This window comes from Dromiciops gliroides, chromosome 3 (assembly GCF_019393635.1).
Source record: "Dromiciops gliroides isolate mDroGli1 chromosome 3, mDroGli1.pri, whole genome shotgun sequence".
In the NCBI taxonomy this organism is placed as follows: Eukaryota; Metazoa; Chordata; class Mammalia; order Microbiotheria; family Microbiotheriidae; genus Dromiciops; species Dromiciops gliroides.
The window spans coordinates 250,880,358-250,906,687 of NC_057863.1; the positions used below are offsets into that span (position 1 = coordinate 250,880,358).

Consider the following 26,330-nt stretch of genomic DNA (forward strand, 5'->3'; position numbering starts at 1 on the left):
CTTGTTTTGGGCTGCACTAGGGAGTTCTGCAGCCTTCAGGCTATAAGTTTGCCACCTCCAGTGTATAATATCTGTCTTTATAGATATACTATATAGCCTTATGTATTTTTGCTTCATTAATATAAGGACAAATTTATGTGTAGTGCTGGTGCACTGGATAGAGTGCCAGGCCTTGAGTCAGGAAAACCTAAATTCAAATCTGGCCTCAGACTCTTACTAGTGTAAGTGTCTGTGTGACCAGGGGCAAGTCACTTAATCCTATTTGCCTCAGTTTTCTCATCTATAAAATGAGCTGGAGAAGAAAATGACAAAGCACTCCAGTATCTTTGCCAAGAAATCTCTAAATGGGGTCACAAAGAGTTGGACACAATTGAACAACAATTTTGATGTCACATTAAAGAGCTTAATTTAAGTTAAGCCCAAGATTTGATTAACAAAATGATCTTTCCTTGTGATTCAAATATTTTAGTCTTACAAAGAAAGACTACCCAGAACCGTGTCATGTTTTTCTTTGCCCCTTCCTCGAATTCCTATCCAATTCTTTAGAACACATCCATCTTGTGATTTGGGTTGTATTTAAAGATACAGTTCAAGACCTCACAGGGTTGTTGTGAGGATGAAATGAGAGAACATATATAAAATGCTCTGCAAACTTTAATGTTATTATTATTTCTTGTTTTAATACAAAATATAGTGGTGCAGCGGATACAGTATGGGCTTGGAGAAAGGAAGACTCCTTTCCTTGAGTTCAAATCCGGCTTCAGACACTTACTAGCTATGTGACCCTGAGCAAGTTACTTTACCCTATTTGCCTCAATTTCCTCATCTGTCAAATAAGCTGGAAAAGGAAATGACAAACTATTCCAATATCTTTGCCAAGAAAACCTCAAACAAGATCATGAAGGTGGAAATGACAACAGCACATTATCAAATGCCCCATTGCAAGTCTATGCATAGTGTCCCAGGCTGAAATGCATATTTTGGATTAGATGAGGGTCCCTTCAATCTTGCTGCCATCTCAAACCCACGGAACTAGGTACAAGGTGGGTCAAAAATCTCATTTCTTCTCAATTCGGCCCTAAATGCACTTATAGAAAGACATTTCCTTTTTCTGCCTGTCTAAATTGATGCCTTTTTTGGAAGACATGGCAAAGTAGCAGTTGCTAACAAGCACTGACATTTTGTACTGCACAAGTATATAAAAACTGGAGAGCTTCAGCTACACATTTTCTTCAAGAAGTAACTTCCATCTATCTGTTGTGACTAATCCATTTTGCATATAATTTAAAAAATAAACACAAGTAAAACTTTGACTGCAGTACATAAAACCCAACATAACTCCACAGGCTCAGATTTTCAATGGCACCATTTCCATTCTGACCAAGCTAGTTTCTTGCAAGAACTGAAGACAATCAGTGTGGGCAGTCCTCAGAATGGAACGTTTTAAAAGACATTCAGTTGTCTTCCTGTGGTCTGAATCCAGCTAACTTTGCAGTTTTGACCTTTGGGTTGATGACAGTTATTTCAGATTTCAATCTTTTTGGCACCCCTTAGAATTCATTCTCAAGCTGTGGCTTCTTCTTTCACAGTGAATAACTGAGAAAACTAGGCTTCATTACTTTCCAAGACAAAAATCTTTCAGTGGAAAATACCCAGTACATGGTGAACAAGACAGTGTTATGATTTTGATTGAATGGCAATCTACTTTCCACTATAAATCACCATTTCCTTTGCCCTGGCTAAGGAAATAGGACTTTTAAGAAGAGCTCTTTTCTCTGAGTTGGCACATAATAGAGAAACCTTTTAATAACATGATGACTTACATGACTGCAAGGTCACCAATTAAAAGCATTCTTAGTGGTTTAATTTTTTTGGGGGGGAAGATAGCTTTTTTTTTTGGTGTGGCAATGACGGTTAAGTGACTTGCCCAGGGTCACACAGCTAGTCAAATTTGAACTCAGGTCCTCCTGAATCCAGTACACTACACCACCTAGCTGCCCCAGAAAGATAACTTTTTATCTAACTTCAATTAATGGTGTCTCAAAATGGATTTTTCAGAGTACTTCCATTGGTAGAAGGAATTTTCTCATGTAGAAATTAACTAAATCAATGAAAGCACAGGTCTTGTCACTATCCTTATTCCTTGTCGGGTTAAGTTGGTCACAAGATAAGTTGATAGTTAAAACTGGATAAATGATGAGGCATTTTTTGTTTCAGTTTTTATAAATGGAATTACATAAAATATAGTTGATAATGTTATTACAGACGAGTATAATAAAGAAAAATCTAGGCTGTATTTATGAAACATATCTTTAAATTTCTTACATGAGTTGTGTATTTTTTTCCTTTGGATTAATTCAAGGACTGTTCTCTTAATGCTATAAAGTACTATGCATGAAGTAGAAAGTATTTGTGATTTCTCTTGTGTGATGCATCTCTTAAAAGGGTGAAAAAGCTGTGTCTCATGTCTTTGGGCACTTCAGTTTCTGAGTTGTTGTTTAGTCACTTTAAGTTGTAGCCGACTCTTCATGACCCCATTTGGGATTTTCTTACTTAGCACAGATACTGGAGTGGTTTGCCATTTCCTTCTCCAGCTCATTTTACACATAAAGAAACTAGGACAAAGGGCAGCTAGGTGGTGCAGTGGATAGAGAACCGGCCCTGGAGTCAGGAAGACCTGAGTTCAAATTTGACCTCAGATACTTGACACTAGCTGTGTGACCCTGGGCAAGTCAGTTAACCCCAACTGCCCTGCCAAAAAAAAAAAAAAGAAAGAAAAGAAAAAAAGAAACTAGGACAAACATAGTGAAGTAACTTGCCCAGAGTCATATAGCTACTAAGTGTCTGAGGCTGGATTTGAACTCAGGTCTTCCTGACTCCAGACCTGGTACTCTATCTATTGTACTACCCTTCAGTTTTTGAGTATAGCCCATCTATAAGTGTGGATGGCTTTTAATTTTGTTTAACCACAAAGCATTTTTTTGCTGTGATATTCAAATCAGGGATAGTTTTTTCAGTCAAGCTAGATTGCCCAATCCATTAAAGTAAGAAGAGTAAAGAAGCTGAGATTCTAGAATGGCCTTGATGATAATGATTTAGTTACTTTTCTTTGAATTATTCTCTAAAAAACTCTTGCTCTTTCTTTTTGGCCTTTTTTTAAAAAACATAAGTAAGCTGATTTTTCACGGACCTTCAATGCTATTACCTCATCCCATTTAACAAAAAGTGGCTCCATTTTTTTTAAAATGGTAGTAAAGAACAGGAAAGAAAGTCAATATCCATTGATTTCATGGCTAAACAAATTGTGGCATGTAAATGTGGTATGTAAATGTATTATTGTACCATAGGAAATTATGAACATGATGTAAACAGAGAAGCAAGTAAAGACTTCCACGAATTATGAAAATCGAAGAAAACAACATACACAATGACCACAACAATGTAAATGGGAAAGGACGATCGCAAAACAATGTTATAAAGAACAAGGATGACTTCCCAAAAAGAGATAGTTCCCCCCATTATTCTGCAGAGACAGAAGGTCCACAAGTATGAAACATTGCATGTACTTTTAGATTTAAAAAATTTATTAATTGGTTTTGTGGGGCCTGGAGTCAGGCAGACACTAGCTGTGTGATCCTAGGAAATTGGCTTAACCTCTGTTTGCCTCAGTTTCCTTAACTGTAAAATGGGGATAATAACAGCAACGCCAAGATTGTTGTTAAGAATCAAATGAGGTAAGATTTGTAAAAAGTGATGAGGACAGTAGCTGGCACATAACATAGTAGTTATATAACTTGTTTATTCCCTTCCCTTTTCTTCTCACTCCCCCCTTGTTTTTCTCTTCTTTTTCTTTAAATTTTTTTTTTCTTTGCTACATGGAATAACTCCCTGGGAATCAGGAGGGAGAGGGACATGGGGGAAATTTAGGCAATGTGAAAATAAAAAATGTCCAAAAAAAAAAAAAAAAAAAGAATAAGTGGTTCAAAACAATGCAGGGACATTGGCTGTATGTTATTCAATTGAACTGTTGTGTTGCTGTTCTTTTATTTTTTCTCTCAGCTTTTATTATATATTCCTTCTCTTAGCACATTATTCTCCCCAGGATCCTGAGGTACTTTTTTCTTAGTGTTTTCCTGGAATGGCTTTTGGCTATTCTAGCCTGACCTACCACTCCAGTCCCAGTCAAACCTTTTGCTTGGTGATTTTTTAGTGATTTGCAAAAAAGAGGGTCTTAAGGGGGTATCTAGGTGGCAGCTAGGGGTTGCAGTGGATAGAATGCTGAGCCTGGAGTCAGGAAGACCTGAGTTCAAATCTAGCTTCAGGTACTTACTGTGTGACCCTGGGCAAGTCACTTAACCTTGATCACCTCCAAAAAATAATAAAAAGCAAAGCAAATACTAGCTGTGTGACCCTGGGCAAGTCACTTAACCCTCATTGTCCCACCATCCCCCCCCCCCAAAAAAAAGCAAAGCAAAGAAAAAAACAGGGTTTTTAAAATGTTCTAGCTCTTTATTTATCTATCTATCTATTTATTTGTTTATTTTGCTTGCTGGATTTCTCTAGCCTCTCTCTTTTTAATGCTTTTCATGTAATAAACAACCCTAAGTAAGAGTGCTGCCACACATATAGAACAGGAAGATAAATTAGGATACATCTAATCCAGCTCCCTCATTTTACAAAAGAGAATTTTAAGGACCAGAAAGGCAAAATTATTCTCACCAAATCACAAAGGTGAGAGGGTCAGGATTTGAACTTGGATCCTGTGATAGTAAATCCTCAGAACTTTGCACTGTCCCTCCTCCAACCCACCTTTGCTATTGAAAGCATCAGCATGAGTCAATTTGGTGGAAATTAAGCATATACCACCACCTTAATGAATTCAAACCATATACTTTACCTGAAAATTATACATCATATCATAAAAAGTGAGAAGAGAAGCAAATCTCATGACTTTCACAGCTACAATTAAGAGATATATTATTAACCAAACAAGGGATAAAGACAATTGCAAAAAAAGGTCAATTAGATAATTTTCATTCCATAAAACTGAAAAAACTTCTGTGCAAACAAAATGTATGCATCCAGCACAGGAAGGGAAGTAGTTGAATGGGGGAAAAAATCTTTCTATCAAATTTCTCATGTAAGTATTCTATATCGTGTATGTGTGTGTGTGTGTGTGTATGTGTGTGTATACACACTCACATACACTCTCAGCAAATTGTCAAAGATGACAAAAGATCTGTTAATGATGAAAGGGGTCCTAGTAAGACAGGCACATTAGTGCATTGTTGGTATTGCAATGAATCAGTACAAATATTTTGGAAAGCTACTTGGTATTATGTAAATAAAATGACTAAAATGTAAAAAACCCAAACCCAAACCCAAACCAAAAAAAAACCAAAACAAAAACCCAAAACATAACATACTCTCAAACTCCTTGAGGGCAGGGAGTAGTTTTTAATTTGTCTTGTATCACTGGTATCTTGACTACCATAGGCATTGAATAATTTATTGAACTAAAGTGAAAACCTCAACTCCTCCCTCTCCAATCTCATTGCCAATCAGTTGGAAAGTCTTGTCAATTCTATCCCCTCATATCTCACATCATGCTGGTCAAAAATCTAAGATTTAAAATAACAAGAAGAACAACAGCAACAATGATGATTTATTGACTCAAATTGACTGAATCAGTTGCATTCACCCAGACACCTGCTCTCTTTCCTTTGATTACCTGGGTTTTAACTTGAAGGCACACCTATCCACTTACTATTAATTCTTCCCACACCCAGCCAAACCTCTGGTTCCTATCTGTTATGCCACTAACACCAACATCTAACCTCTAACTTGCTAGGCTTAGCCTGAATGGTCTGTTCCTCATGCCATTCTCCCTATTCTTGACCCCTTATACACCAAGATCAAGGTCACTGAATTAGATATATCTATAAACTCCTTGAGGTCAGGATCCATTCTGAAGCTGACTTCTGGAGAATGGAAGTGGTGAGAGTGGGGAAGAGATTTTCACCACACTGTCACCATGATCTGTCCTGTTTCTTTCATAAGTCTGTCCCTACCTGACAGAGACTTCTAATAATCTGGGTTGCCTTAGTGAACAGTGAATGGAAGGGTGAATCCTTAATAAGGAAGCTCAGATAATATATGATGTAGTATGTCTATGACCCTGTAGTAGTCTCCACCATATGTGGGATCCCCAGAATAGTTACTTTTCCACCAACATCAGTGCAACACACTCAATGAAAAACAGACCTATTGAGAGCATGAAAACCATCATCAGAAGATATCAGTGTGGTGGGGCAGCTAGGTGGCGCAGTGGATAGAGCACCGGCCCTGGAGTCAGGAGTACCTGGGTTCAAATCCGGTCTCAGACACTTAACACTTAACACTTACTAGCTGTGTGACCCTGGGCAAGTCACTTAACCCCAACTGCCTTACTAAAAAAAAAAAAGATATCAGTGTTGGAGGTGTGAGTTGCCTCTCCATATGTATTCTCCACATGCGGGCTCTTCATTCACAGGGAAAAAGAATCAACATGAATTTATTAAACATCTTCTCTGTGCCAGGCAGTATACTCAGTGCATGCATGATCACTGATGTTGGTGTGTTGTCTGATGGGCATATTTCTCCAAGGGGTTCACTGGGTGCTCCATGCAGGTTGTGGCATCTCTATTCCACTGGGCTCTGTAGGTGCCAGCAAGTGGGCTCTACTAATCCCACCACATAGTATCTGCTGCTTTACTGGTCTCTACACATCTCTGCTGGGCCTTGTTTCAGGCAGCTCAATGTCAGGCTCATCTCTTGAGGGCCAGCCGGGCCATACATTGTCTAGAACCTCTACCAACTGGGGTAGCTAGGTGGTGCAGTGGATAAAGCACTGGCCTTGGATTCAGGATGGACCTGAGTTCAAATTCAGCCTCAGAAACTTGACATTTACTAGTTGTGTAACCCTGGGCAAGTCACTTAACCCTCATTGCTCCCCCCCACCCCGCCCCCAAAAAAGAACCTCTACCAGCTAAGAGCTGGGTGATAGCTCTTTTAGTTATAACCATCAAAACTAGCTAAGGAAAAAAACAACAAAACAACAAAAAAACAGGCAGAGTTCCCCTAAGCTAAGATTTAGGGCTCTCCTTTTCCACCCAGAGGAGGAGGAGGTCTGGACCACAGATCAAACCTTCCAGTTACAGATAGCTAACTAAGTTAGTATTCTGACAATCTTGCACATTTCTAAGATCTTCTTTGAGTGAGATTATGGTGGCAGGAAGTGTGCTCTACCTCTCTTGAATTCCGGTCTTTATTAGCAATCTTGTTCAGATGTTTCAGTCAAAGCCTACTCTTAATGGCCCCATTTGGCGTTTTCTTGGAAAAGATACTGGAGTGGTTTGCCATTTCCTTCTCCAGCTCAGTTTACAGATGAGGAAACTGAGGCAGACAGGGTTAGGTGACTTGCCCAGGGTCACACAGCTAGTGTCTGAGGCCAGATTTGAACTCAGGAAGTCTTCCTGACTCCAGGCCCAGCACTCTATCCACTGCACCAATTTAGCTGCCCCTTTATTAGGAATACTGGTCTACAATAAAGCCGGAGTGCTTTGGTGCTATATTTTGGCTAGTGGAAAATTCAGTCTATTTACATGTATCTACATATCACTATGCTAATATCATATTAGCATACCACAGCTAAGCCACACAGGTTTTAAAATATTGCTGAAGACTTTGAAAACTTGGATTTGCCTTGGTTTTTATTTTTAAGTCCTATTTAAACCCTTTTGAAATTTAGGTCTAATTTAGTCCTAGTGTTATGTCTCATTGTGGTGTTCAGTTGATTTTAAGCTTCTGAAGGCTACACCAATAGAATACGAATTTTGCTCTGTACTACTATGTTGGAAAGGCTTTGAAAATAGACCTGGTGGCAGGCAGTGTGTATTTGTCATTCTAAGACCAGACTAGCAAAGCACAGACATGATTTTTAGACCATTATTTATTTCAGCCAGGTGACCTAGTAGGGGATAGAGTGCTAGGCCTGGAGTCAGGAAAACTCATCTTCCTGAGTTATATCCAGCCTCTGACATGTGTTAGCTGTGTGACCCTGGGCAAGTCATCTAACCCTGTCTGCCTCAGTTTCCTCATCTGTAAAATGAGCTGGAAAGGGAAATGGCAAACCATTCTGGTATCTTTGCTAAGAAAACCTCAAATGCAGTCACAAAGATTCAGACACAACTGAAAATGACTGAACAACAATTTATTTCAAAAGAAATAAAAAGGAATTGAGATCTGTACCAGTGAAAAGTATCTGCAAAGATGAAATCATGGATCATTCAGAGCATCAAGTTAGAACTCTGATGCCAATGAAGAAGGCAAATTTCCTTTCTGTTCCATTTTAAAATGACAGGTTATGTTTCAAGGAACTGTATTTTCCACATTATATTTTTGAAGAAGGTTGTATGTAGCCAGTGGGGAAGTAAACACCAACTGAAGGGAGTCCATTTCTTTCATTATCAGCCTCTCTTTCTTATCTGTTTCACTTCCTCTCAATGCTAGAATAAGCTACCCTATCCTTTGACCTACTTGCCTTTTCTAATTACTGTTCTCCCTCCCATGTCTCAACCCAATTTATCTCCTCACTCATACCTCTGAAGCTCTGTAACTTCCTATGTTCCCCTGCTGTTTCTATTTCCCATCTTATAGACTTCCTCAACGAAGTATGGACAGCAACTGTTTCTCTGCAATGAGTCATTTTAATAAGCTCTATTACCAAGCTATGCTATAGGCCATAATTACTTTTTTTTTTTTGTATAAGGGACACACATAAGATGATTTCTTTTTCTAATCATAAACTGGAAATAATTTACACCTGTTCCTTCATACTTCTTTCTCTAAGGGGCCATCTAAGGCCATCCTTTGTTTTCTAAATAAGGAAACTGAGGCCCAGAGAGTTAGTTGAGATGCCCAAGGGCCCATAGGTAGCAGAAGCAGGACTGATTCCTGCTTCATAGGATAGTTTGAGATCTGGAATTTCTAGACACTTTTTTTTTCATTCTTTCATTATTTCCTTTGAGATTCTTGATCATTAGTTTCTCCAGGCAAATTTTAATAATTTTTTTCTTGCTCTATAATGTTTTGGTAGTTTGATTGGTATGACATTAAATAAGTAAATTAATTTAGGCCAAATTATCATTAGTATCCTATTTGCTTGGATTACTCATGAGCAATTAATATTTCTCCAATTTAACTCTATTTCTTTTTTTTTTTTTTTTTGCAGGGCAATGGGGGTTAAGTGACTTGCCCAGGGTCACACAGCTAGTAAGTGTCAAGTGTCTGAGGCTGGATTTGAACTCAGGTACTCCTGAATCCAGGGCCGGTGCTCTATCTACTGCGCCACCTAGCTGCCCCTTAACTCTATTTCTTTAAAGAGTGCTTTATAATTGTAGTTATTTAACTATGTGGGCAGGCCAGGTGGCAGAGCAGATAGAGTGCTAGGCCTGGAGTCTGGAAGAATTATCTTCTTGAGTTCAAATTTGACCTCAGACACTAGCTGTGTGACCCTGGGCAAGTCACTTAACACACTTAAAGGCAAAAAATGTTTTGTGTTCAAACAAAATTAAAAGTCATCTACACTAATAGGTGGGTTATATTCAGAAGCTGAAGGGCAGCTAGGTGGTATAGTGGATAAAGAGCCAGGCCTGGAGTCAGGGAGACATGAGTTCGAATCTAGCCTCAGACATTTACTGTCCATGTGACCCTGTGCAAGTCACTTCACTGTGTTTGCCTCAGTTTCCTCATCTGTAAAATGACCTGGAGAAAGAAATGGCAAACCAATCCACTGCCTCTGCCAAGAAAAGCACAAATGGGGGGCAACTAGGTGACGCAGTGGATAAAGTACTGGCCCTGGAGGGGACCTCCATTGCCCCACCAAAAAAAAAAAAAAAAGAAAAGCTCAAATAGGGTCAAGAAGAATCAGAAAAGACTGAAAAACAACTGAACTGAACTGAACTTCCATGTTTATCTTGGTAGATTAAATCCCTTCAGATTTTTGTTATTATGTGTTTGTGTGTGTATTTATCTGGTGCCTTTTTTTTTTTAAGTGAGGCAATTGGGGTTAAGTGACTTGCCTAGGGTCATACAGCTAGTAAGTGTTAAGTGTCTGAGGCTGGATTTGAACTCAGGTACTCCTGACTCCAGGGCCGGTACTCTATCCACTGCGCCACCTAGCTGCCCCTCTGGTGCCTTTCTTACTCAATAGGAAAACTAAAATCAACCAGAAGGAAAAGATGTTTTGATCAGTTTCCTATTTAGAAACTTTTTTATAAAATATGACTCATTATGGCCTAATTTATGAAAAGCCAAAGTTTTTTTTAAGTTTTTTAGAGGAGATGAAATTTAATTATTTTTTTCCTGTTGATTAAAGCCTAAAAATGTATGGTTTATTTTGGTGAATATCCACAGTAAAGGAGAATGCTTTAAACTTATCAAAGCTGGTCAGCTTGGCAAGTCACTTAACCCTGTTTGCTTCAGTTTCCTTGTACATACAATGAGCTGGAGAAGGAAATGGCAAACTACTCCAGTATCTCTGTTAAGAAAACCCCAAATGGAGTCACAAAGGGTCAGACATGGCTGAAGTGACATGACGACAACAACAACCACCACCACCACTATCATCTAGGCTTTGAGCTAGACACCCTCAACTTATGAAAAAGCATTAGGCTAGGGGGCAGCTAGGTGGTGCAGTGGATAAAGCACTGGCCCTGAATTCAGGAGGACCTGAGTTCAAATCCAGCCTCAGACACTTGACACTCACTAGCTGTGTGACCCTGGGCAAGTCACCTAACCCTCACTGCCCTGCCAAAAACAAAAACCCACAACCCAAAACCAAACCAAAACAAAGCACTAGGCTAGGTTTCTAAAGACCTAGGTCTTAATCCTGGCTCAGCCAACTTACTGACTAGATCTGGGACCTTGGGCAAGTCATGTGGAAGAGAGAAGAAACAGTGGAACATTTTCAAATGGAAGGGTTTAGCTGTGTGATTCTGGGCAAGTCACTTAGCCTCTGTTTGCTTCAGTTTCCATATCTGTAAAATGAAGTTAATAACAGCTCCTATTGTTGTTGTGAGGATCAAAAGAGATAATAGCTGTAAAATGCTTAGCACAGGGCCTGACATATAGCAGGAACTTAAATCAATGCTTATTTCCTTCCTATTTCGTTCTTTCCCTACCTTGTCTCCACTATTCTGGTTGTTCTACCTCCTCCATTTCCTCTTGGCAATTTAATCCATTTTCAGATTCAGAGGGTCATGGGATCATGTATCTAGGGCTCAAAGGTACCTCAGGGACCATCCTGTTCAATCTCTTTATTTTACATATCACTATCCTTAGACCCCTGAAGGTTAAGTGAGTTGCCCAAGCTCACATGGGTAGTGCCAGAGGTGGGAGCCAGTGCTTTTCCCCCAGTACCATATTACTCATCATGTTGCCATCTGGATTTTGTCATACCTACAACTGAAATCCTTAAAATTTAAAAAAAAAGAAAAGAAAAATTCCTAGTATTATTCCTCCCTTTCGCTTTTTATCCATACCTACTTTCCCCTCTCTTCTCCCTCAGTCTCATTACTCCTTTTCTTGCTCCCTTATCCTCCGGGTGCTTTTTGCTATAGACAATGGGACTGGCATTTGCTAGTTAACTGTCCTAAAGCAAAGCAGCTTGGGAAGGTGTATTCCTGTTGAAGGCTCTTCTAGAACACAAGATTTCAAGAGATAGCCACTGTCTTCAAATCTAGGCTACTGAACCGGTCACCATGTCTTTAAATGAGCACTGAACACCTTGACCTTTTTATTTATTAGCCAGTTCTGTCCTCTGTTTCACATTTGCTTCCCCCAGACTCCCATTCGATCAGGCTTTCCCACTCCTGACTGCTGCATACCCTCTTCCCGCCTGCCTAGTCCCTGACAAAATCTCCAACTTCTTGCCAGTTCTAGAATTAGAATTAGGACAGGGGCAAGTGGGCTCTTGTCCCAATTACTGTAATTTATAGGAGCCAGTTATCACTATTACTAGCTAGCTGGTAATCAGAGATAATTTAGATACTGGCATCAGATACAAAAACCAGCCAGACCTCAAAAGGCAGAGTTGTTTTGTTTCCCAAACATTATGACTGGAGTTTTTCCCTTCCAGGCCCTAACTTCTGCTCTTAAATATGTTTAAGGTTACTTTTCTCCATTTCTCTTTGAGCTGCACAATTCAAAGAATATTTCCCCTTTACACACATATCTCACTAGGTACAGTTTTTAGAGGGCCCCAAATCTCAGTAAACTTAAATTTATTTTCTGGTAATAGTTATTTCACTTTTATATTTATATTATATATAAAATGTGCATTTTCTATATAACTGCCCTGAAGTTTACAGCTGTTAAACCTTATCAGCTAGGCTTCTGCAAGTGGATTGTAGAGGACTCCAAATTAAGGTGTGAGAACCGTTATCAGCACAAAGCACTCTCTGCTTTCTTTCCCAGCATCCCTGAGGCAAAGGCATGGGCTTCTGTGGCAAAATCCATGCCTTCCAGTTACCCACCTCCCAGCACTCAAGGTAAGTGGAAGAGAAGTCCAGAATCACTTCAAAAGCTTCCCTAACATCTATCTGCCTAAGATTCCTCGGTAAGAGACGGTTGCCACAGCAACCAGAGGGAGGTCACAAGAGTGGGAAGAAAGGAAAGGCAGGGTTATGGTGGTCAGGATTTAGAGGACAGAGAAAAAGCTATCTTCCCAGCTACTGGGGAACGACATCCCTATTCACGGCAACTACCCCAGTAACTCCAGTCTCTTCTCCAGGCCTGGCCTCCCTCCCTAAAGGCTACAGAGCTCCAGGGTCCTCAAGCCAATGGCTTGCAGGCCTGCATGTTCACTCAGCATGTCTGTCACCTGGGAGCCCTAATGTTGCAGAGAGAACTGTGGGTAGGAGTGGAGACATAGGCCAAAATTCCTGAGGGGCCAAGCTATCTCCTTTTCCAGAAAAGGCAACTATGAAGAAGAGCTCACAGAAAAGTCACTTACAGTAGGTAAAATGAACTTGAAGTCTGGTATACCCCAGAAGAGGGGTCCTGAGGCCTTATAGCATCCCCACCCCAGTGAATTCCTCTCTGGCTTCATGGTCTTATCTCAGGTGACCTACCTCTTTGCTTCAAGTGCTAGATCCTAGTTAAGGTTCTGGTTAGTTCCCTTAATTTTCTTCTGTCATTGTCCAATTTCCCTCTAATTTAACCAGAACACTAGCCCAAATTCTGTATGCTAACTTTCCCTTATATTAAAATTTTCACCTAGAAATTCATCTTCCAGTAAAGTCTTTTAGTAATCATCCCATATATTCCATTCCCCCCCCCAAAATACTTCTTGCCCCTGCATTTCACTCCCAACTAAAGGTTTTCCCCTCTGTTTAAGGAAAGATGAACGAGGAGAGAAGAAGAAAAGAAAAGAGAGAGGCTTAATTATTTGGGGGGGATGCAGAGTGGAAATGGGGAAGCTAGGTAGTGAGGTGGATAGAGCACTAGACTTAGAATCAGGAAGATGCATCTTCATGACTTCAAGTTATGAGACTTTGGACAAGTCACTTAACCCTGCTTGCCTCAGTTTCTTCATCTGTCAAATGAGCTGAAGAAGGAAATGACAAACTACTCCAGTATCTTTGCCAAGAAAACCCCAAATGGGGTAGCAGAGAGTAGGACACAACATCTAAGAACAAGAGCAAACAACAAAAAGAGTGAAAATGGATGAAATAGTTTGAGACATTACCCCCTTCCCTGTCTGAGGCACTCTTGCTGAGTTTAGACATCTATCTAACTTTAAAATGCAGACCCCTCTCCCTGCCATCCTCCCAGCATGCAGACCCCACTCCCCTAGCAGAGGAAGGATAAGGGGACTCTTGCATGGTACCCTGCAAAGGACCAACACTATAAAGAATAATAAACAGTAATAATTAGAACTTTCTGGAAAAAAAACAAATGAACCAAAAATGAGTAATGAAGTTATTAAAATTTTACTATCTGTATGTTTTATCTGAACTGGTCCCCAGCTGCAATGACTAATCCTGTCTTTAGGGAAGGTGTTATATATGAATTATCTTTACTTAGGGGAAGGAAAGGGGGAATGACTGCTGGGTCACCTATGTTCCGTTACCCAGAGTTCAACTGGTCCAAAGCCATTTGCTTGGGTTTGTGGGCAGTGGGTACCAAGAGGGCCAGAAATAGCAGATACCACACAGGGAGAGACAATCTGTTCTAACTCCTCAGTTGGTATGCCTGGATAGTAAGAACAACAGTGAACAGGGAAAGGGGAGATTTCCTATATGCAGGTTTAGTGCTTTTCATATCAAAATGAAAATCATCTTGCATGTCCAAAGCTCTTGAATTAGCCCACATCTTTATCTTGGGATTCTTCTTAATCCTCATCTTTCCTCTGTTTTCGATGCTACCAATGAATTGACAGAAAAGGTGCCTTTTTTTCTGTGCTTCTTAGCTAAACTGCTCATAATCTACTGTTCTTCCATCAATGTTTAAAACATGGATGTTGGCCTATCACACAAAACAATGGGCATTTGGTCCACGAATCGACCATCCTAGTTATCATAATGTTTGGAGCCTTATAAAGAAAGAGAAGGTCACGGATAAGGAAATAAATGGCAAACATCTTAGGAGGTTCTACAAAACCCCTTTCTCAGTGTCGCGGTCAAAGCAAGGATAGCCTCATACGTAGTGTACATTCCAGATATCTAAGAGGCCAATTTCAATTTTAGTTCACGCAGAGATGAATGCCAATGCTAAGATTACATTCATGCTGACTGATTACCCTCCCCCCACCCCATCCTACTTTTAGAATTACTCATTCTAACTGCCGTGAAACGCTGCAGAGAATTTCATTAGCTACTGCTTATGCATCCCCCTAAAAGCAAAGCTTATTAATTTCAGTACAGCTACAGACAAAAAGACATCATGGCACCAGACTGACGGTGGTTTTGAGCCTAGCTTGTGGTGTGCTGTTGTCTGTAGACAACCCTCAGGTGTTTATGCTTATGAAAAGAAGACTCTGTCCCCTAGGCAGCATCCCAGAAGCTAACCCATTCATTCCCCAAACCACCCTTATGGAGCTAAGAAAGATAGACTCTTTGGACAGAGGTGGAAACCACCAGTATAGGATATTTGGTCTGAGCATTCAGAAAATCTGAAATGGAAAACTTCTACATGGGATTTAGAGTTAGGGCCTGGAAAATCTCGTCCAACCCCTTATATACGAAGAAGCCAAGACGCAGAGGACTGAGGGAGGTGACTTGCTCAAGGTCACTTGAGTATTGAGGAGCAAAGCAAGGATTTGGACCCTAGAGGTAGCTAGCTGGTGAAACTGATAGAAGGCTGGGCCTGGAGTCAAGAACTGACACTGGATGAGTCATTTATCATGTCTGCCTCAGTTTCCTCAATGGTAAAATAGAGATAATAATAGCACCTACTCCCAGGGTTGATGTGAAGATCAAATGGAATATCGTGCTTAGCACAGTACCTGGCAAATAGTAGGTCCTTAATAAATGCTTGTTTCCTTCCTTCCTTCTTAATTCAAATTGTGTTCTTTCTATCTCTCTAAGCTGCTGCCCCTACATTGTGCCAAGCAATGACAGATGCAAATGAACGATCAGTTAATCAGAATTACGGGGAAGCTTCTTTGCCCAAGTACAGTCAGTGCCCTATTAAGGAACAGATTCCAATAGAAAATGGACAAGCCCAGGGGAAATAAGGTAATTCAATGATCCAGCAACACTTTGTGTGCGGGAGGGTGGGGGGAATAAAGAATAAAAGGGAAGGTAGCCTTGCTGAATTCTGTCTCTACTCTAAACCAGTCATAACGGAATGTCAGAGGATGGGAAGAGGGGGCAGCTAGGTGGCGCAGTGGATAGAGCACCGGCCCTGGATTCAGGAGTACCTGAGTTCAAATCCGGCCTCAGACCCTTAACACTTACTAGCTGTGTGACCCTGGGCAAGTCACTTAACCCCCATTGCCCCACAAAAACAAAACAAAACAAAACAAACGGAGGATGGGAAGGACCATGAAAAACATTTAATCTGATCCCTTTTAGAGATGATAATAATAATGATAATTAACATTTACATAGTACTTACTATAAGCCAGGCACTGTGGTTAAATACCTTACAATTATCAAGTCATTTCAGACTCACAAAACCCCTGGGAGATAGATACTATGATAATCCCCATTTTACAGATGAGGAAGGTGAGGCCCAGAGTAATTAAATGTCTTTGCTATGCAAGCAGCAGACCTGGGACACCTAGCTCAGGCCACCTGCTTCCAAGTCTGTAGCTCTTTCTGCTATGCTAAATTGTTATCCTTAGCCCCACTGACTTCACATGGATGGAGTGTCTCTACTTCCAGAAATCTTTCCCTATTAGTAACAAATCAATAGGCAAATATTTACTAGGACCTTCCTACAAACCAAGAAATATATATATATATATATATTTTGCAGGCAATAGGGGGTTAAGTGACTTGCCCAGGGTCACACAGCTAGTAAGTGTCAAGTGTCTGAGGCTGGATTTGAACTCAGGTACTCCTGAATCCAGGGCCGGTGCTTTAACCACTGCACCATCTAGCTGCCCCCACTTTTTTTTTTTTAAACCAAGAACTATATTACTAGAAGCTCCTACCTAGTGACCTGGCATCAAGGATATTTCTAGAATTGCCCAGTGGAGTCCTAAGTCAGACCTTGGGCTCACAAGATTACATTGTCTGCCTTCATATAAGGTTCAGTCGAGTCAGCCAGGTCTGATTTTTTGTGACTTGTGGATCATACTGTCCATGGGGTTTTCTTGGCAAAGATACCACAGTGGTTTGTTATTCCCTTTTCCAACTCATTTTACAGATGAGGAAACCGAGGCAAACAGAGTTAAGTGACTTGCCCAGGGTCACACAGCTAGTAAGTGCCTGAGGCTGGATTTGAACTCAGGAAGATGAAATCTTCCTGGTTCCAAGTCCAATGCTCTACCCACTGCACCAGCTACCTGTCTTACTATTTAAGGTACTATACCTTTAAGGTACTGTTCTTTTATATGGATCAGTTTGACCATGAAAGGGGCAGAAAAATTAATTTTTGAAATGAAAAAGAGTTATGTCAGCTGAGGTATGTAATTAAAAGACCCTTTATTGCCTCCTACTGCCATATAGTTCAGGGCAAATACAATTATGATGCGCCTCCACCTCAGGTCCAGATATGCAGCCATTTTTCATGCTAGGACCCAGGTCCAATCTTAGGCCTGTAAGCTTTGGCCTATGCTTAGCGCTCTCTCTCTCTCTCTCTCTCTGAATTTCTCAGAAAAGTTTGCCGCAGGTCTGCATGCTCCCATTTATGGACCCCATTCAAAGGGCCAGCTCTGACACACCAGCCTCCATGAAATGCAAATGGACTAATGTATATATGTGTGTGTGTGTGTGTGTGTGTGTGTGTGTGTATATATGTATATACACACATACATATCCATCCATCCATCCATATATCCACATATACATATATACATATATATACACACTCACACATATACACCTCATAGGTGTCCTCATCCCTTCAGCAAGGCTGTCCATGGGCACATGTCAGAGAGAGATACAACATCCCTAACAAAAACTCACTTCCCTGTAAACCAACATGTGGTTCAGGTTCCCTCTGATAAATTTCCAATTCCCTTTTCCCAGGTATAGGGAGGGTAATTCAGCCAGCGGAAATTCAGAGTTAGGAGATGGATTGTCTTGTCTGAGGAATGACAAGGAGGCCAGTGTCAATGGATCATACAGTATGTGAAGGGGAATAAAAGTGTGAGAAGACATGGAATGTAGGAAGGGGCTAAGTTACAAGGGGCTTTAAAAGCCAAACAGAGGATTTTATATTTGATCCTGGATGGAACAGAGTGCCACAGGAGTTTACTGAATAGGGGAAATGATGATGACTAGAATTAGTCTTTGGTAGCTGAGTGGAAGATGGACTGGGGAATGGAGAGAGACTTGAAGCAGAGACCAACCATAAGTCTTTTGAAATAGGCCAGGCATGAATGAAGTGATGAAAATCTGTACCAGGGTGGTCAGAAGGGAGGAGAGGGCATGTATGAGAGATATGTAAAGGTAAAATTGGCAGTTCTTGGCAATAGATTGGGGAAGGGTGGATAAGAGAGTTTGCAGGGTCAAGGATGACACCTAAGTTATGAGCCTGAGCAACTAGGAGGATGGTGGTACTATCAACAATATTAAGGAATTTAGGAAGAGGAGAAGGTTAGGGGGAAAAGATGATGAGTTTGGTTTTGGACATGTCCAAAAGGAATTTGCAGATAAAGGACGAGAGGTCAGGAGAGAGATTGTAGCTATTGCTGTTGTTCAGTTGTGTCTGACTTTATGTGACCCCATTTGGGGTTTTCTTGGAAAAGATCCTGAAGTGGTTTGCTGTTTCCTTCTCCAACTCATTTTACAGATGAGGAAACTGAGGCAAGCATGGTTAAGTGACTTGCCCAGGATCACACAGTTAGTGTCTGAGGCCAGATTTGAACTCATGAAGATGAGTCTTCCTGATTCCAAGCCCAATGCTCTATCCATTGCACCACCTAGCTGCTCCTCAGGAGAAAGGTTAGGACTAGATAAATAAACCTGAAAATCATCTGCATACAGATGACTAAATTCACCAAGTGAGTAGTACAATGGGCTTAGAGCAGAACTTGGGGGATACCCAAGGTTGATGGGCATAATTTAAGATGAAAAATCAAGAAAAAAGATTGAGAAGGTACAGTCATGATAAGTAGAAAGAGAATCAGGATAGAATATTATCATGGAAAGAGAGAAGAGTTTGATCAGCAGTGTCAAAGGCTGCAGAGAGGTCAAGAAGGATAAGGATTGAAAATCAATGGAGAAGGGACAGCTAGGTGGCGCAGTGGATAATGTACCAGCCCTGGATTCAGGAGTACCTGAGTTCAAATCCAGCCTCAGACACTTGACACTTACTAGCTGTGTGACCCTGGGCAAGTCACTTAACCCCCATGGCCCTGCAAAAGAAAAGAAAAAAGAAAAAAAAGAAAATCAATGAAGAGATCATTGGTGACTTTCCAGAGACAGCTTCAGCTGAAGGAAAGCTAGGTTACAGAGAGATTGGAGGAGAGTGAGAGGAGAGGAAGTGGAGGTAGTAGAAGTTTTTCTCCAAGGAGTTTAGCCAATGGTTACCTGCTTTCCTGAATGCCTCCCCAGTGCAGTGACCATGACACACAATTCTGAGATATATTCCCCAAATCATCACTTTCAGGTGAGCATCCAGACCTTTCATAGCTGTGTGGGCCTAAATTTACCCTTATTCCCAACATATAAAGTTTCTCTAGGCTCTCAATCTGTCTTGTTGCTTTTAAGAGTCTATCCCAAGGGGGCAGCTAGGTGGCACAGTGGACAAAAGCACTGGCCCTGGATTCAGGAGGACCTGAGTTCAAACCCAGCCTCAGACACTTGACACTTACTAGCTGTGTGGCCCTGGGCAAGTCACTTAACCCTCATTGCCCTGCCCCCCCAAATAAGTCTATCCCAAGCTCCCAAAATAAATAGGAAAAAATAAAACTACTTACATCAGTAAAAACAAACAAAAAACCAAATCAAGCCTCCCTTATCCCCAGTGGAAAAGCATATAAGTTTACTAGTTAGTGAAGCATACATATGTCTGTATATTGTTCTGCAGTCTGTAGTGATCTCTAGGATGCAACCTGGTCCATGAAATTCACAGACTGTGGTTATGGATCACACATATATCTTGGGAGTTCAGAGATGTTGAAGATTTGCTTTTCTAGAAATCTCATATTCTTTCCTACCAAGTATACACCACAAAATGGTGCCATGAGTCTGGAGAACTCTATGGGTCTTTGGGAGGAAGGTAGGAATCAGTAGAGGGGAAGAAAAAAAAAACCATATATATATATACATATATATATACATTTTATATATATATATATGTATAGTTTATGTACTTCATATGTTTATGTTTACTATATTAAGGCAGTTGGGTGATAAAATGGATAGAATGTGGTCTTGGAGTCATGAAGATCATAGTTCAGATCTGGCCTTAGACACAGCTGTTTGCCTCAGTTTCCTCAACTGTAAATTGGGAATCATAATAGCGCCTACCTTCCAATTTTCTTGAGAGGAACAAATGAAATAATATTTATAAAGTTTTTAAGCACAGTGCCTGGCACCGAGTAAGTGTGTAATATGTTCTCTACATATACTCACATCCATGGAGACCTAGATGCGAGCTACATTCTGGTTTTATCTATCTATCTATCTATCTATCTATCTATCTATCTATCTATCTATCTATCTATCTATCTATCTATCTATCTATCTGCAGGGCAATGAGGGTTAAGTGACTTGCCCAGGGTCACACAGCTAGTAAGTGTCAAGTGTCTGAGGCCAGATTTGAACTCAGGTACTCCTGAATCCAGGGTCGGTGCTCTATCCACTGTGCCACCTAGCTGCCCCCCACATGAGTTACATTCTGAACTTCAGAGGGGGAATTCTTTTTGAGGGCAAAACCAACCAAAGAGAAAAGATTTGAGGCAAAGACCCCTCCCTAAATGAACCTAGTTTTTGAAACCCAGAGCTTTTGGGTGTTGGTCTGAGAGTTACATATTAGGGGCTCAACGGGAATGTCAGGCCATTGTTTCCCTAGTAACCCTAAGTTCATTTCCTTTGATGGGGAGCAGTCCAAATCCTTGGAATGGTTATCATAAAACTAAAAGCCTATGAGGATTCTGGGGTTAAGGATGCAGTACAGTGTGTGCATGTGTGTACACGTGTATGTGTGTGTGTGTGTGTGTGTTGGCGGCATTTGCTTCATTAGTAATACCATGTAGTAAGCACTTAATAAATGTTTATTGATTGTCACCATCTCTCTCTCTCTTACACATAAACATTAGCTCATCTCTTACACATTAAAAACACAAAACGCCATTCACACACTCTTGGCAATGATGAACTGAAAAGACTCTAATTTTACTCTCTGGCATCTTTGTTCCTAATAAGAAGCGACCAGTGACAGAATCAAATGCACATATCCAACAGAACACTCTGTTCATCTGAATCACTGCAAATGAAACTTAATCAGCCTTGTCAAACACATAACGATCCAATTTGAGAAATATTTATTCAGCACCTCCTTTGAAGCAACGTGTCGTGTTGGGCACAAGGATGAAGAAAACACGTTCTCCTGACCTTAAAGAGCTTATAATTTTGAGGAGTGGGAAATGAGGTGAGAAAAGAATTCGAATAACTATAAGGCAAGGCAGAAAAAGAATAAATTCCATGAAAGAGATAGAACAGAACATTCCATGAATTCAGGGATGGAGTAGAACACAGTTGACTGAATAGAATCTGGGAAGACTAGATGAGAGAAATGGCATCTTGGCTTGCCCTTGAAGGATGGGTAAGGTTTCAACAGGTGTAAGTAGGACAGTGGAATATTCCACGTGGAAGTGAGAACATGAATCTCAAGGTAGGATATTATGGCATATATTTAAGAAACAACAAATAATTAAGTGTTTGAAATGTAGAGGTATAGTGGAAGATGGGGCAGGAAAGATAGCTGGGAGCAGAACATCAAAGACCTTAAAAATGCCAAATCGAGTAGTTTTGATTTAATCCCGTAGACAACGAGGAAGTTTTTGAAGGGTTTTGAGTGTAAGAATGGCACTAGAAGAGTTGTGCTTAAGGAGATTGATCAGTGGGAAGGATGACTTGGAGGGGAAAGAGAGAAGGGCACCTAGTTCAGTTTTTCCATTTCTTGAAGAAGGCTGCTTTTGACAAATTCATGTATTCCATATATATCCTTAACATTTCCCTTTATGGGTATGAATTCAACTTTCCATCTACTGCATAATGCATTGTTTTAATGCAATTTTATTAAGATGGTTGTGATCAAATATATTGGAAAACACCTAAGCAACGAGGGACAATTTGGCCCTGAATTAATTCTTCAAGGCAACCAGGATAATAAATGACTAAATAGGAGCTCCATGACCTGGGAGAGGCCTTTCTTGAGGACAGAAGACCAAAAGAATCTGACTCAGGAAACTGGTGCCATGTTTCAAAGGCACTTAATCATCAGGAAGTGGCTTAGGTGCTAGAAAGAATACAACATTTATTAAGAACCTACTATATGAAAAAAAAAGAACCTACTATATGGGGCAGCTAGGTGGCGCAGTGCTTAAAGCACTGGCCCTGGATTCAGGAGGACCTGAGTTCAAATTTGACCTCAGACACTTGACACTTACTAGCTATATGACCTGGGCAAGTCACTTGGCCCTCATTACCCTGCAAAACAAAATAAAACAAACCAAAAAAAAAAAAAAACCAACAAAGAAAGAAAGACTTTATTAGAAAAGGCAATGGGGAGCTATTGAAGGTTTTTGAGGAGAGAGGTTTGATGTGAACAGATTTACACAAGAAGATGAATCTGGATCATTGAATGTAAATAATTTTGCTATTTGTCTAAGGAACCTAGACTCTGTTGACATCTTAAAAGTTGCTAAACTGGAAGCTATGAACTGACACATAACAGAACATTCACTTACCAGTGCCCTGTCTCCTGTCAAGGACTTTGTTCTTTCTCTAACTTTTTACATTTTCATTGCTGTCTTCTTTCTATATATCTGAATCTTCTGTACTCAGGACAAATAGAATATGAATTTTTTTCTACTTTCACTTCCTTGACCTCTTTCCTCCTCCGCATCCCCCTTCCCCCTGCTCCCTTAAGCCAACAAACATTTCTCTGTGAAGTTGAAAGGAATTTTTTATTTACTCTTCAAATATTCCTGAAATGTTCCTGTTTACACACACATATGTGTTCTAACTCAAAGAAGAAATTTCAAAGGGCTCACAGTGGAAAACTTCAGAATCACCTCCAATATAAAGCAGACTCATACACGATCAGCATTCTTACCAGCTACTTTGTGAAGAGGCAACTTTTTCTCCACAGCCTTAGTTTCATTTCTGGATTCTGGAGACTTGATTAATTTGTCCAGTTTTTCCAGATTCCCAGGAGGGAGTGTGTGTGAGTGGGGAGTAGCTTTAGTTTGCAAAACAGGTTTCTTGGGTAATGGAGGCTTGTGACTAAGCTGCTCAGAGGACTTGGCTTTACTCTTTAGCTTATCATTTAAAGGACTAGCCCCACTTATATCTGATAGTCTTTTGATTTGAGGTTTTTCATCTTTTGAAAGCAAAGTCAACCCTCCTTTCTCCATCCTGATCTCTGCACTGTATCGTTTCATTCCTTTTGATTCTGGGAAAGATCCATCTCTATATTTGAAAGACAGCGAGGTGGATCGGAGTTTGACTTGAAAGGGGTTTTTGTCTTCAATGGCAGGCTGACTCGGTAACTGTGGACAGGGATCTGCCTTTGGCGATACGGCACTAGAAGCCGGGGACATAATGCTCAGCCCAGCGTGGTCACCCTCTCTGCCTACAGAGTTCTGAGAATCACTCTCAACCGGCAGTGCCTGTTTTATAATGCCCAACTTCCCTTCCTGGTGTTCAGCATTCATCTGAAGATTATCCCTGGTAGCCTCATTTCTTGAGGTCAGGTTCGTCTTCAGCAAGGACAATTTTGTGTTTGACGGAGTTTCGCTGCCCGAATGTTCTTTCACAAAGAGGCTGCTAGCCTTTGGTCTCTCCCAGGAGGAAGACACAGAGAACTTTCTAGAGCTCCTCACTTCACTGGTTCCCCTTTCCAGTTTACCTTCTGACACCCCTCCCCTGGGAGCTGTGGGGGGAGAGCCTTGCTGCTCAGCCTTGGGGACCTCTTCAGGTGTGTTCTTTTTCTCCAAGTGCCAGGGAGCGGGTCCCAGCTGTGGTGACGCTGAATCCAGAGGAATGGGAGAAACACTGGGACTTAAGGTGACCGAAGAGTTTTTGTTTTTCAAACAACTCTTTGGTAACTGGGCGCCCAGGTCAGGAATTATAGATTCTTTGACTGCTGATTCCCCAGCAAAAGCTATTTCCAGATGGTCTTTTGACTCCTCTATATTTTTTTCTGAACAATCTAAACTGGATGAAACTGCAGCAGTGTTGGAAAAGGCCTCTGCAGAGGACATATCTAGAGGGCTGTGGGAAGACTGATTGTGGACTTCGCTAAGTATATAAACCAACTCTTCACATGGGCTCCTTGGGGGAGGAGACAATGCTGTGGGAGACTCTTCTTTGCCTTGTTCTTCATCTAGAGTAGGAGGTGAGGAGTTTTCAGGAAGAGAAGGGGAATCTAAAGAAGGTAAATGCTCTGACTCTGAGCCACTGACTTCCATGGTAGTATCAGGGTTACTTCTTAGTGAGGACGACTCCCCTGTGCTGGCAAACACATCAGGAGATTGGAGCACCCCAGGCTTTTCTTCTTGGTTCTCTTGGCTCTGGGAAGGCTCCTCAGGCATCTCTGGTCTCAAAATCTCTGGGCTATTTGCTATAGTCTCTTTGTCCATTATTTCCTCCTGGTTGTAACTGGAATTCTCGTCTTTGTGGTCCTTGAGAATTTGTTTCCCATCTTCCTCCTCTTCCTCTGGGGTACAAGTCAGATCACTTAGAGACTCTGACTGTGCACGCTGAAAGAAATATAGGATATATTAGATTTCATCACTACTTTAAATGTTTATGGAGCTAATTAAAAAAAAATTTAGATTTCCTTCAATAATTCCCAGATCTTTTCAAAAACCCTCCTCTTACAACTTGTGATATTTTAGAAAATGGTACTCATAAGCAGATATAATTATAAATGTAAATGCTAAACAAACAAATTGAAGCATCCTTTTTCAATCTCCTATACAATTAACCTATTTGGAGTCTCAAACAAACGAATTTCCAGTGAAACTGTATAACTACATCCTAAAGACATCTGTGGATTAAAAAAAAATAAGGTGAATCATAGAACTGGCTCCTAACTGTTCTCCCTATTTCTAATGATCTCTCTCCCTACTGTGCTTAAGTCAAGCTGTGCCCTTTGCTACCTTACACATTTTTGTGCCCAGAACCTCTTGACCCATCCAAATTCTACTAAGTTCTATCTACTTGGTGAAAGATTTCCAGTTGATGATCATCATCCCTTTCTCTTCTGAATTCACTTGTTCTTTCATTTGTTCAACAATCTTTGATTAGGTACATAATATGTGCAGAGCACTGGGCTAGGTATTGGGGGGAAAATGAAGATAGTTAAGACATGGTCCCTGTCCTCATGGACTTTACATTCCAGAAGTAATTACATACATCAAAATATGCAATATAAAATTACTATAATAAATAATATAAGAAAATAAGGTCCAAAATGTCACTCAAAGTTTGAGTAAAGATCTTTCAATAAAGTTTTGACAAGATCTTATTCTTTGATTCAAAACAATTCCGAAGGGCTCCTGATGGAAAATGCTATCTACATCCAGAGGAAGAACTGATAGAATCTAAATGCAGATTAAAGCATACTATTTTCACTCCATTCATTCATTCATTTTTCGTTTTCTTTTGGCCTGCTTCTTCTTTCACAATATGACTAATGTGGAAATATGTTTTACATGATTGCACATATATAACCTACATCAAATTGCTTACTGTCTTAGGGAGGGGAAGGGGAGGAAGGGAGAGAGAAAATTTGGAACTCAAAATTAAAAAAAAAAGAATGTTAAAAATTTCATGTGTAATTAGAAAAAATGATACTATTAAAAAAGAGATCTTATTGTTTGTATCACTCACTAGGCACACTATATCCTGCTTTATATTGTTAGTTTTTTTTTTATCATCGAATCAGAGAATGTAATAGAAATAATGGACTTTAGTTATCACCTAGTCTGACTCTACTTCTACTGATAAGGAAACTGAGGCCCAGGAAGGTGAAAAAAACTTGCCCAAGATAACACAGCTAATAGCATTCAAACCAAATATGCTCAAAAGCTTGAAAAATCTCTGCTTGGGGAGATTTCATGCCAATGATTTCCTGGTAATTAAAAGATGATGCTTTCCTTCTCTGGTAACATAAGTTGTATCCTTCTCTCTCTCTCTCTCTCTCTCTCTCTCTCTCTCTCTCTCTCTCTCTCTCTCTCTCCCTCCCTCCCTCCCTCCCTCCTTCCCTTCCTTCCTTCCTCCTTCCCTTCCTTCCTTCCTTCTTCCCTCCCTTCCTTCCTTCTTTCCTTCCGTCCTTCCTCTTTTCCTTCCTTCCTTCCTCCCTCCCTCCTTCCCTTCCTCCCTTCCTCCCTCCTTCCCTTTCTTCCTTCCTCCCTCCTTCCCTTCCTTCCTTCCTTC

At 40.5% G+C, this 26,330-nt stretch overlaps 1 protein-coding gene across 8 annotated transcripts in view; it reads right to left on the reverse strand.

Moving 5' to 3' along the window:
* The window catches only part of CRACDL (CRACD like), a 255,354-nt gene that overhangs the window by 8,026 nt on the left and 220,998 nt on the right, over positions 1–26,330 (reverse strand). For all 8 annotated transcript variants that reach the window (XM_043990988.1, XM_043990986.1, XM_043990990.1 and 5 more), the window contains one exon: positions 23,002–24,649. In XM_043990988.1, coding sequence (XP_043846923.1) covers positions 23,002–24,649 — 1,648 coding nt within the window. The remainder of the gene's footprint in view (positions 1–23,001; positions 24,650–26,330) is intronic.